This window comes from Dipteris shenzhenensis, chromosome 17 (genome assembly GCF_047967505.1).
Source record: "Dipteris shenzhenensis isolate YYH24624 ecotype China chromosome 17, Dip_SZ_1.0, whole genome shotgun sequence".
In the NCBI taxonomy this organism is placed as follows: Eukaryota; Viridiplantae; Streptophyta; class Polypodiopsida; order Gleicheniales; family Dipteridaceae; genus Dipteris; species Dipteris shenzhenensis.
The window spans coordinates 2,919,330-2,932,028 of NC_141612.1; the positions used below are offsets into that span (position 1 = coordinate 2,919,330).

Here is a 12,699-nt window from a genome sequence, read left to right on the forward strand (position 1 = left end):
CTTGGGCAATCTCTGGCAAAGTGCCCAAGGGTCTTGCAAATCCTAAAGTGGTCCTATCTCCCTGCAATCTCGACTCTCTGTCTGAAGAAGGAGCCATCTAGACGCTGAAGCATAATGTGGTCATCCGAGATGTTAGGGTCAGAGACAATGACCCTAACACGCGGTACCCCATCGGACCTGACTGCCTCTACTGTTGAAGAAGGCATCTCAGGGAGAGGGGGGATCTCAATAACCACCCCAAAGGCGGCTCCAATAGAATGTAGAAGTCGATGGTACACCTGAGGAAGGCTGGGAAATCTGATGAAGAGTGACCTCATCTGGTTGTCCTCCTCGACAGGGTCAAACCACAATGAAAAAGGGGTAAAAAAAATCCTCCTGGACATCAGTGCTAATTGGCTAGCCTGAAGCATTGTACCTGCTACCTCCAAGGAGTCAAAAACAATCTGGAAGAAACATTGCCCAAGCAGACGAACATCTGTGAGGTGTCCTGCGAGGTCTCCAAGTAGAGCGACGACCATCCAGTCCCTGGCCTGTAACCTAGAAGGATGGGACCCATGGATGCGAGCAAAGAGCAATGTCGAGCTGTCCTGCTCTGTATCTTTTTTGAGCCCCTGCAACGCGTCTTTTGAAAAGGTGATGGTTTTCGCAGCCAGTGGAAGCGGGCGAGGATTGGTTGAAGGCAAAGCCATCGTCAATCAGGGTGGAAAGGCTGACTTGAACACACAATTGAGCTCCGTCCGACTGAAGAACGCTTAGGATAAAGAAAAAAATAAGGGCAAGACGGAGAAGAAGAAGGCATGGGGTGGTCGGGGGGGAGGCTGAAAAGGAGAGATTTAGGGGGGGGGGCGAGGAAGGGAGGAGAGGGGATGAAGGAGGAGGGGAGGGGAGAGGCTGAAGGGGTGAGAGGGGCTCAAGGGGTGAGAGAGGAGGAAGGAGGGGGAAGGGGGGGGCAGGGGAGGGGGAGGGGGGAGGAGGTAGGGGCTGAGGGGGAGGAGTTTAGGGGCGGGGGTGGGGGTAGGGGTGGCAGAGAGAAGGGATGAGGGTAGGGGCTGGGTTGGTGGGGGGGGTAGAGGGCGGGGGAGAGGGCTGAGGGAGCAGGGGTAAAGGGCAGGGGAGAGGGCTGAGAGAGCGGGGGGAAAGTGCGGGGGTAGAGGGCGGGGGAGAGGGCTGAGGGAGCAGGGGAAGGGGCTGAGGGAGGGAGGCAAGGAGAGGTTGAGGGAGGAGGGAGAGGTGAGGCAGGGAGGGGAGGAGAGGGGGCAGCTAGGGAGTTGAGGAGGAGCAACAGCTCTCCTTCATCAAGAACTTCATGTTGTTACTCATGGGAAATCTTTGAAAGAGGAGGTCCAAAATATGGCTTCAACCAGCATAGTCCAACTGTCTGGAAGGCATAACCTCATTGAGACATTGTTGATCTTTTGAATAATAGGGAATGGTCCAAAGCTCCTGAAGGACACCTTAGGGCATCGCTTGCCCGCCTGCTTAAATCTTTGCTTGATAATGCGTATATACACCCATTGATCCTCTTTATACTGCACATCTCATATGGATTTGTTAGCTTGGCACGTATACGATGCTTGAGTTTTGGCGACGCGGCTTTTCACGGACTCCATAATCTCTGCCATTGATTCATTGGTTTTGTTGGCTTCAAGAGATGGAGACATCATCTGGGTGAGTGATGTAAACCGCCGTCCAAACGACGCTTCATAAGGTGTGCGACCAATACTCGAAGAATAGGTATCGTTCAGAATGGCGTGCACAAGCGGAAGAAATTGCTCCCACTTTCCCTGAGCATCATGACAATGCGATTTCAAAATATCAAACACCATACCATTATACTTTTCCGTCTCACCGTTCGATTGCAGATGGAAAGCGCTGGACATCTACAGCTTAGTACAAAAATTATCAAACAAGGCTCGCCAAAAGTTAGACGTAAACTTGGAGTCCGTGTCGGATGTGATGGTCTTTGGCAACCCTCCAATGGGTTACCAATACTTGATAAACAAATGAGCTACGATGGCCGTTTGTTTGCAGTTAATAAGCATACAATATTTACTAAAGCAACAAACAATAGTAAGACATTGAGTATTACGTGTACTTGCAGATGCTGGACGTGGCCGGAATCCATACCTATGTCTTGAAAAGGACCCTCGGGGTTTGGTAATGGCATAAGTAAGCTTGCCGCTTTCTTGTGGGAAGCCTTGACCTTTTGGCATATTTGACAATTTTGAACATAACCGTATACGTCCTTCCACATCTTTGGCCAATAGAAATAGTGCTCTAACTTTTCCAAAGTCCCGTTGATACCTCTGTGACCACCAGTAAGGGCGTCATGGGCATCATGAAGAAGCAATCGCCGTTTGTCTTTGAGTACACATAATTTTTTCTTATAGAAAAGCCAACCGTCTTCTAATGAGTAATGGCCTAGAGCAAGCGTCGTGGCTAACTGGAACTGCGTGCCAAACTCTGCTGACTTCGTGTACTGTGCCTTCATGCTATCAAGATCCTTTCCTTTGATTTCGAGCACAGTGACGTGCTCAATGGTTTGGATGGAACCTTTCCGACTGAGAGCGTCGGCAATGGGGTTGTTTTTGCCGGGAACGTACTCCATCATTCTCCCAAACTGCTGGAATATGTGGCTCCACCGTTGCTGTCAATAGCTACATTGTGAACTAGGCATTGTGTGAAGCCACTTAAGGGCTTGGTGATCTGTCTTAACCGTGAAAGTTTGTCCGTATAGGAAAGACTTCCAATGTTTTAATGCTTTGATGATACCGAGGGGCTCTCTATTATAAATTGAATAGTTATTTTCGGCATTGTTAAGCTTTCTGCTGTAATATGCCACGGGCCTCTCTTCTTGCTGTAAAACTGCCTCGATGGCGACATTGCTAGCATCTGTGATTACCAAAAATGGATCATCCCAAGGGGCGATCTTCATAACTGGTGCTGTCGTGGCCAGCTATTGCAAGTCATGGAAGGCCTACAAATCTTTGCTTGTGACTTGAAGTTTTTGTCTACGTGTATTTACCCCCTTGAGTAAATCTGTAAGAGGCGTTGTGTGTGTCAAGAAACCATCCATGTGCGAGCTGTATGCTTGACACAAACCCACAAAGGATCAGATCTCTTGAGCCGTCGTGGGAACAGTCCAACTTGTGATAGCTTGAATCTTCTCTGGGTCCTATTGAATCCCTTGAGCACTAATGATGTAGCCTAAATATTGAATTTCCAACAAGCCGAATTCACTTTTCTTTGTGTTGAGGTATAGCTAGTTATTAGGTAATAACTGTAGGGCACATCATACATCCTTAATATGCTGATCGGTTGTAGCGGAAAAGATAAGGATATCATCAAGAAAGATGAACATGCACTTCCCAATATACTTTGAAAATACCCGTGATATCATCTTGCTGAATGTTGGTGGTGCATTCTTCAGACCAAAGGGCATGACGACGTAATGAGCTTGCTCTGTTCGGAAAGCTGTCTTTGGGATGTCAGCTTCAAAAATCTAGACTTGATGGTAGCCACTCTTGAGGTCAATCTTTGAGAAAAATTTTGCACCATTGAGTTGTTCCAAGATGTACTCGATGCGGGGCATAGGAAACTTGTTGCTTACTATAAGCTTGTTGAGTGCTTTGTAGTCGACACATAGTCGTGCGGACTTATCCTACTTTGCTACAAATAGAATGGGTGTAACAAAACACGAAGAAGAAGGTCTAATAAGCCTTGCGCGCAGTAATTGAGACAATTGCTGCTCTAACTCTCCCTCCATAGACTTGGAAAGTCGATACGAAAAGTTACTTGGAGGTGTCGAGTTCGGAAGTAGATCAATGTGATGGTCTTCTGGTTGGTTGGGAGGAAGCTGGGGTGGCAAATGATCCCGGAGCATGATGTCTTGGACCTCTTGGAGTAGATCCACCATTGCTTGGCCCATCAGAGGAGCGGCTTGAACTGCAGTGATTTGGCCTTGGACGTAGACAAGTGCACACATGGCACCCTTGTGGGCGGTGCGACTTGCTTGAATATGTGAGATTAACGGAATCCTTGGTATGCTCTGATCACCGCATATCACAGTGGGCTTAGGTAAACCTTCCACAATAGTGAAGGTGTCCAGTTGCCAATCAGGCGTCAGTACATGCTCACAGAACCACTGAATCCCAAGGATAATGTTGCACCCCATCAAAGGAGTAAAAAAAAAATCCCACGTAAACATGGTCTTCTAAACTAAAAAAGTGAAATGGATAGCCTTATGCGTGATGTGTATGCGCAAGCTGGGCGTGAACCCTTCCACTGCAAGCTCGTGAGACACCAAGGTGCACCCCATTGTCTTGGCAAGCTGAGGGGAGATGGCATCTTCTAAACTCCCCATATCGAACAAGATAAAAAACTCTTGCCCATTAACTGTGCCGTATGCTCGAATGAGCACCTTTTTTTTATTTGAGACGTCGCCCTTCTTCTTACCTTGAAAGACCACTGTGGGAATGGCATTTAAAACAGGGAAGACGGCATTCGTAGCTGAGAATGGAGGCGGGACTAGAAGAGCCAATACATTGGCGAGCTGGACGAAGTAGGCACTTTCGGAGCCTTCTTGGTAAGCCACTTTGGACAATCCTTCTTGCCATGCCCAGCAATGTGGTGGCAATGAAAGCAACGATGGTCTTGGTGGTACTGCTTGTGCTCATCGGGTTGTAGATAGCCTCCCGTAATACCCGCTTTAGCCTTCTCATCCGGAATCAGCTTTGGCTTGGACTCCTTTTGACTAGAAGCGTGGCCGTCTTTCTTTTGGAACTAGTTGTGCTTCTTCTGATCCTTACCCGTTGTGTTGTTTGACTGTTGTGGGGCTTTGGAATCTTTCTGGACCTGCTTGGGCTTTCCCCCATTTAACATCATCTTCTGATTCTGTGCGAGAGTCAACACCCGCTCGTAATCCGGCGAGTCGAAGTTCTGAATGGTATAACGGATGTTGGTATCTAATTCTCAAATGAATTACTTCATCTTGGCGCTCTCCATCATGCCCAACTGCTGTGCCAGCGTGATGACCTTGTTACTATATGTCAACACAGGCAAATCATTATGGGAGAGACTAGAAAACTCATCCTCCAAGTTAAGCATATGTTGGGGTGGGAGAAAATGGGCTATGAGGTTGGCCACAAATGTTGCCTAAACGAAATTCGTCTTAAAGTTGTTGGGTCAGTATGCTTACTAGCCCAATGTTGCCACCAGGTCACCGCCTCACCCGTAAGATGAGGGGCTGCAAGGTGGACTTTATCTTGCTCATCTTGAATCCGCGCTAACGGAAAATGAGCTACAAACTGATGTATAAACTGCAAAATTGCTGAATGGTCACACGTACCATCATACTTAACAAAATTTGGAGTGGACTGAGTGAGTGGTGTTACCTTTGTCAATGATGACGAAGTTGTGGTGGTGACGGCTGTTGCACTCAAACTTGCATGCATAGCGGCTAACATCTGTTTGTGTTGGTGGAGAAGCATCGCCTCTCGGTCTAGCTTTTGTTGCCTCTCTGCCTGGGCGAGCTCTGCGTGTCACAGTGCCTCATTTTTGCATTCCTCACGCATCAATAATATCAGTTTTTCAAAATTTGTGGTTTCTCTTTATTCCGGCGGCTTTTTTGCTTCTTTTTCCTCTAGACGTTGTTTTGTCTAGTCCAACTGTCTTTTGCTTTCTTCTAGCTGGGATGAATGTTCTTCGAGTTGCTGTAGGAGGACCCGATTCTGCTCTAGAAGGTTCGCCATCACTTCTTGAGCAGTTGGTGGAAGCGGATCTTGTTGGTAGTCTTTCTCCTCTTCAAAGTTTTCAAGGGTGACTCCTTTTCCTGACCCTTCCATGGCGCTTGATTTTGTGTCCTTTCTGGATCTCAACACAACCATACACTTGCAGTAGTCAAGCTGGATACAGACCAAAGCTCTGATACCAATGTAACATGCAACGGTAATCTGATCGTGTAATTTGCAGCAAGACCTTCTTTGAACCTTTAGCGAGGAATTAGCGTAATCCACCATAGAGAGAGAAAGGAGATGAGGGTAGAGAGAGAGTAGAGTCAACAACTGATTGGGTCCCTGTACCACTGAGGTCCGCCTCCCCCAATCAGGGGAGAATTTGCTTTATACTTGGAGAATTGAGAAATACAAAGAACACTCTTCGAGAGAGCATGGAAACGTATTTCTAAAGAGCTCAGTGTGCACATGTATAGCAGACCCAAAGACCTAAGAGGCAACGCCAACCAATACCGCGACCTTGATGCTGTCCACACTGATGATGTAGGACGCTTCTGCAAGGCAAGGGAGAGGCTTGTGCTGTCCACTGGAATGCAGGGTTACTGCATGAGTGAGAGAGTGAAATGTAGGAGTAATAGATCCTAAAAAGGAGCTGAGAGATGACTGAAGTATAGAGCCGAGAGTGAGCTGTGTAAAACTGTAAAAGATAACTGAAAAGAGCTGCTGAAACAAACCCCAAACCTTACTTCATTCGCTGTCCCGACTCCCCGTGTGATGCACTGCGTGAACACCTTCCGAGAGGGCTGAACTGATGCCAAAGGCTGAGGCTGGTCAAAGGGCTACTGGGGATGCGTGTCAGGCTGTTTTGAGGGGGCTGAGGAGGAGCTGTAGGAGGCTGAAGTTCTGAGGGAACTGAATGAGGAAGGAGGCAAGGGGCTCCCCCTTAAATAGGGGTTTGGGGCTGAGACAACCTGCCCTAAACAGGCTGACTTCTAGTCGGCTGTTTAGGGCTGGCTTTGCAGCCCTTTTCCCCATAAAATCCCACCTTGGGTGGGTTGCAGGGCAGCCTATATAAGCAGCCCTCCCCCAGTCCATTCCCTCTCATATGTTCCAGCCCTGAGGGGGCCTAGAAGGGCTCCTATCCTAGGCTGGACCTAGACCTATCACTAAACCAAAGATGGAAACACTAACCTACTGTTCTCCAGTGGGTACCAGTGAACAAGAATTAATCTTCTGACTTGACTTAAGGCTGAGAGACTGACTATGTAGCTTGTGCTTGACTGTCTCTGGGCAAGGGCTCACAAAGGGGTCACATCATACAACAAAATCTCCTATTAGGGAACTATTACACACTTGTCGATGTAGCGAGTGTGTCACTTTGCACCCAAGTGCAGGGGTGCACTGTTGCCAATTAATACAGTACAGTCTTACATGTACTTGTGGCAGTCTTCACAGGACCAGGTTTCATGATGACACATGCAGGTAGGGCACAGCCTATATGAGGATAGGGAGCCTTAGCCTGACTAGAGAGGTAGTGCTTCAAGGTGCACTTTCAGGATCCAGCAACAAAGTGCTAGCTTTTTGATACCCTGGTGAAGTCGATTGCCATGTATGCAACACCTTTTTGGAGATGTGACCTCTTGGCGACAAAGTGGAGGAGATTTTAGTGGCTACAGGTGATTGTGGAGTCTAGGATGATTCGTCAGAGTAAGCCCCCTATCCCCCATCAGATATACAGGCAGAGTTTGCCATGACACCACTTCAAGTTGATGCCATTTTTCAGATAGTGACATTCCTCCACAGAGTTTGGGCCTTATCCCATTGGAGACTACCAAGGTTGGCACTAGTGTCATTCGGATGACTATTGTATGCATGCATATCCACATGGCTTTCCAGTCATGGTATTTATATAGACCGGCTCCCCCCCTTTCAGTACAACATAGATGCACCACCCAAGTTGATCCCATGAGATGAGATCAACCGGATTTGCAGACCATGCACAGTAGCAGAGGTGGAGATAGAGGAGCACTTTCTATACACCTACCCTGCTTACTATGAGATCTAAGATGGTACCAGTGCTTCTTTTAAGAGGGGTACTCTCCCGGTTGATCCACTTCTATAACCATGTCTGTGTCCGCCTCTTTTTAATGGATATATAGCAACATAGAGAGACCCTACTACAGCAGATCAGACAATAGGAGGTGACAATACTTCAGGAGATTGATAGATCACAAAGACACGTCACCGACTTCTATGCCTTCAAATTAGCCCTAGGACACACTGGGATAGAGGAGGAGGAGACAACTGACATGAGGGCAGCATGGATCAGCGGGAAGAGATGGCGTAGAGCGGTGGAGCCATTGACACAAAGGACGACTAGAGCACTCACAATAGAGGTCCAGCCGATCGTTGCTCTACTCAAAGGAGACCGTTAGACCTTAGGTGTCACCCTTGATATGGCCTACAGGATATAGAGATCACGGAGGTGAATCCGGCTTAAGTATTCCATTTTAAAGAGAGTAATTACCATGTCTCATTTGGCGATTTTCGGTAGGTGGACTGTGTGTTTCACTCAACCAATCTATATGAGATAGATTTTTGCATCATCTTACAAACACCACATATGATCCTTTACATCTTCTCTAGTGTAGTTAAATCAAAAGAATCACTTGTTGACACTAGTCTTTCCAATGTCAATTGATTTTTAAGAGGCTTTTTCATCAGCACGTGCTTGTGAACAAACTTAGTATTCCATCCTTCAAACGAAGCTTCTTCTCTTGATGAGTATTTCACCTTACCTCTCAATATCCTTTTTAGTGCAGGAATAACAATGTGAGATTAATGAACATTAACTTTGACTCTTTATACTAGATCTTAAGCCTCAAAAGTAATTGATGGAAAATTATGAGATGCTCTCTTTGATAGATTGTGCAATACTATGTACTTGTTTACTATCATGAATTGAGCATAAACCTTTAGGTACTTTTAGGTATCGCTTATTCATTTGTCTTTGTGCACTCTCTATGGAACTAGCAAGCATTGCATAGTCACATACGTGCATTATGCTAGTTATTAAATCTAGATGCTAAACATTCCTCTTACTTCATGCAATTAATTGTAGTTAAATTTCTCTGAATATATATAGGAGACTATATGGCATTGACTGGTGCACGTATTGACGGAGCTGACATGCTCCATTGTGGCCTTGCAACCCACTTTGTACACTCAGAGGTTTGTAGTTATACGTTTTTTTACCACAAGTCAATTATTTTTTGGGAAGCTTGATGAGATCAACCAAGTTTGTTCTCCAATATTGCATATCATTTCAAAGTTTATAACTGCACTTAAAACTCTGAAATGCTTAATGTTTGGTGGCATGACACCATGTGTATTTTGTGGACTCTCTCTGGTCCGTCATAGGTCCGTCATGCTATGCTGCCATAGGCAGTTCGTAGCTCCAGCCCGTCACTCCCGTAACCCTCTCGTCGTAGCTCCCGTCAGCCCCGTCCTCCCTCTCTCTCCATGCTCCATAGTTCCACGCTCCATCGCTCCACAAATTGGGGGCACATGGAGGGCACTCCTCGCTGCTGCTGACGGCACCCAAGGCACACGGACCCTCTCGTAGCTCCCTACTAGCACACGGGGCTTCTTGGCTGCACCATCTCCACGAGACTTCTTGCTGCTGTGACCAAAGAACACGAAGGGGCACAAGGGCCCTTCTTTTGCAAGTGCCGACGACACCCAGCACTCTCGCAGCTCCCTGCTTGCACACGGACTTCTTGGCTGTGCCATCTCCCTAATGCTTGCCACAAGCCACGCCAGCAGCACGTGGCATAACGCATGCTTGCCACGTCACTGTTGACACGTGGCACAACACATGCCTGCCATGTCAGTGCTGACATGTGGCAGTTCCACATCAGCACATCAGGGCTCCCTTGCTGCGGTCACACGGGCTCCCACTGGATTGGCTCCAACTTGACAGAAAAGTGCAGAAGCAGAGAAAACATGTGAAGATTCTCTCTATTACTGCATTTTCCAGTTCAGCAAATAAACAAGGGCAGATACTTACATTGCACAATGCTTACATGAGCATGTGTAGAGGACATTTGGGGGAAACAAGCACTTGAAAATGCCATGACAGCTTACACAGCAGGGACCACTCCAAACATTACGTCCAATGTCCTCACCAGCCTCCAAAAGATATGCCTTGCATTGATTGAAAGAATCGATAGCTTGGAATCTACTAATGTGGCCCTCCTTGCAGAGAAGGCACATGTAGATAAAACACTAGCTGAAGTGAAAAAGCATGGAGGGAAAATGCAGGAGGAATGGAGGAAAGAAAGGGGCAAAAAGGAGGAATGGGAGAATGAAAAGGGTGAATGGATATGCGAGAAAAACAAGCTCCAGGACAGGGTACATGCTTTGGAGATTGAATTGCAGCAAATAAAGGACATGAAAGCACCCCCGGAAGGAAATTGCAAAGCAATGGAGGAGCTGAAAACAGAAAATGCCACTCTCAGGAAGGACATTGCCACCATGCAGGAAACAATGCAAGGCACACATGCTGAGCTTAAACAACAAATCAGCAAAGGGGAAGCTAAGATGTTGGAATCGGAAGGATGTGGTCAAAAAGCGCACAACAGCCCCCAAAAAAGAATTTATCTCCGAAGCACTTGAGGAGGAAAAAAGGAGGACCAGCAAAGCATAAAATGCCTTAGTGAGGGGGCTTCCGATGGGAGACACTCCGATGGGAGATGCCAAAATACTATTCACCAAAATGGGAGTCAATCTCACTTGTGAGACAGCCTGGAGGGTGGGTAAACCTGAGGCTTACTCAAAGCCACTAGTGCTGAAATTGCGGACAGCCATGGACAAGAAGACCCTCATGAGCACGAGGGCGACTTTGAAGGAAACAAGGATCCACCTGTATGACGACCTCACAATCTTACAACAGGAACATCGCAGGGAAGGTATGATAAAAATAATGGCAGCAAGGGAAGCAGGGAAATGGGCTGTATATAGGGATGGTAGGGTGATTATTCGAGAAAGAGGAGATAAGGAGGATAAAGAAGAGAAGGAAGAGAAGGAAGAGGGAGAATTGTGACGGTGTCAAGCTCATAGGATGTGTGCACATACCGGATTGAAAATAGCAGTATGGAATTGTAATGGCACATTATGGTCTGACCCAGGGGGCTTCCTAGAGACATATAATGATAGAGATATGATTTTTAACACCAAAACACACGAGAGTCCAGAGCAAGGGCTGCCCACAGTGACTGGATACACATGGGAATCAGCTCAAAGAAGAGAGTTGAGAAGAGATAGCGGAGTTCGTGGTTCCGGTGGAGTGGCTGACCTTTTTAGATCACAATTGAGACCACTCATATCGATGGTTCGGAGAGAGGAGCATGCACAACACATGTGGATACGAGTTCAGCTAGGCCTAGATGCTTGGCCTATCTTCATTGCAGTATGCTACTTTCCTCTAGACACATCATCCTATGCACGAGAGATCACTACAGATGGACACAATCCATATGAGACGATCCATGATGACATCACGGAGTTTTCTAGACAAGGAGACACTCTTCTACTGGGGGACTTCAATGCACGGACAGGAAATAGACAGGTGGGCCTACTTGACTTCTCAGATTATGATAGAGACCCACACATGGTCCCAGAACTAGATGCAGCTGAGCTTGGGATATTAAGGCATTCTGCAGATACCCCACAGGTGACAAGGTATGGACGACATCTGCTTGAGCTGGGGGCAATCCACGACGTGATCATATTTAATGGCCTTCACAAATGGCCATCTTCTAAAAGACTCACTTGCTTTCCACATGGTGGTGGATCTAGTATTGTGGACTATCTACTAGGCCCACTAGACTTTATCTCACGGATACACGACTTCGCCATACCCCCCCCCCCCTCCCACTCGGAGCTGATCACTCATACTTGACCTTCCATATCGCCACCACCACGCCAACCACAGGGAGAGTTCCCCCCACGTCCCCACGCACTTAGATCCACTTTGACTGTGCTCTTGACTCAATATACATGAGCCATCTAGCTAGGGAGATCCCAGCTATACTTGGAGATGACATAGACCTCACCAGCGCCTCCGACACCCTTGTCTTAGTGGTACAGGATGCTGGTATCAAATCTTTTCCCACGACTCGATCTAGGCGGGCCAGAGATGGGAAGATGCCTCAGGACCCTTGGTTGACCACGAGTGCAGAGAGGCGAGAGCCCACTTCACACAGCAGACTTTGAGTCATCTGACTACTTGAAGCACAGAGGATCTATCGATGACTGACACGCCGTAAGAGACGGGCTTTCCTCACACACAGGATGGATGAGATTGTCAGATCGTTCCAAGGAGGAGACCCGACCACTCGATGGGGATTTCTATCAGAGGGGAAGCCACCTATCCCCATTTCTGACCTAGATGTGTGGCACACGTATGCATGTTCCCTCTATGATGCCCAGATGCACACACCGTCGGATATGTCCTTCACGCCTAGGCCCACCACGCCTAGGCCCACCACTTGTCATCTGCTCACCACACAAAATGTACGGGCTGCACTCCGTCGTCTACACAATCGGAGAGCGCAAGACCACGAGGGCCTCCAGACTGAGCACTTTGCACATGGACAGGAGGTCCTAGCCCCGATCCTAGCATAGATGTTCAACTGGGCTTTTTGTCACGGATTTCCACCTTCTTGGAGTATCACCACTGTTATACTGATACAAAAAGCCGGAGACCCTATGGAGACGGGGAACTATCGGGGACCCTTATGAATGGCCACATTCTAGCCAAGATTTATGGATTAGTTCTAGAGAGGGAACTCTGCAATCATACAGAGGCTCAGGGGTAGCGGGCACTAGGACAGGCAGGATTCCAGAGACAACACTCTACCCTAGATCACATCTTCACTTTGAGGGCTATCATTGAGGAGGCGAG

General features: G+C 47.5%; 1 protein-coding gene across 1 annotated transcript in view; it reads left to right on the forward strand.

Moving 5' to 3' along the window:
• LOC147891527 (3-hydroxyisobutyryl-CoA hydrolase-like protein 5) overlaps nt 1–12,699 on the forward strand; it is a 106,148-nt gene that overhangs the window by 33,374 nt on the left and 60,075 nt on the right. The window contains exon 8 of the mRNA XM_087388247.1: nt 8,878–8,963. Coding sequence (XP_087244373.1) covers nt 8,878–8,963 — 86 coding nt within the window. The remainder of the gene's footprint in view (nt 1–8,877; nt 8,964–12,699) is intronic.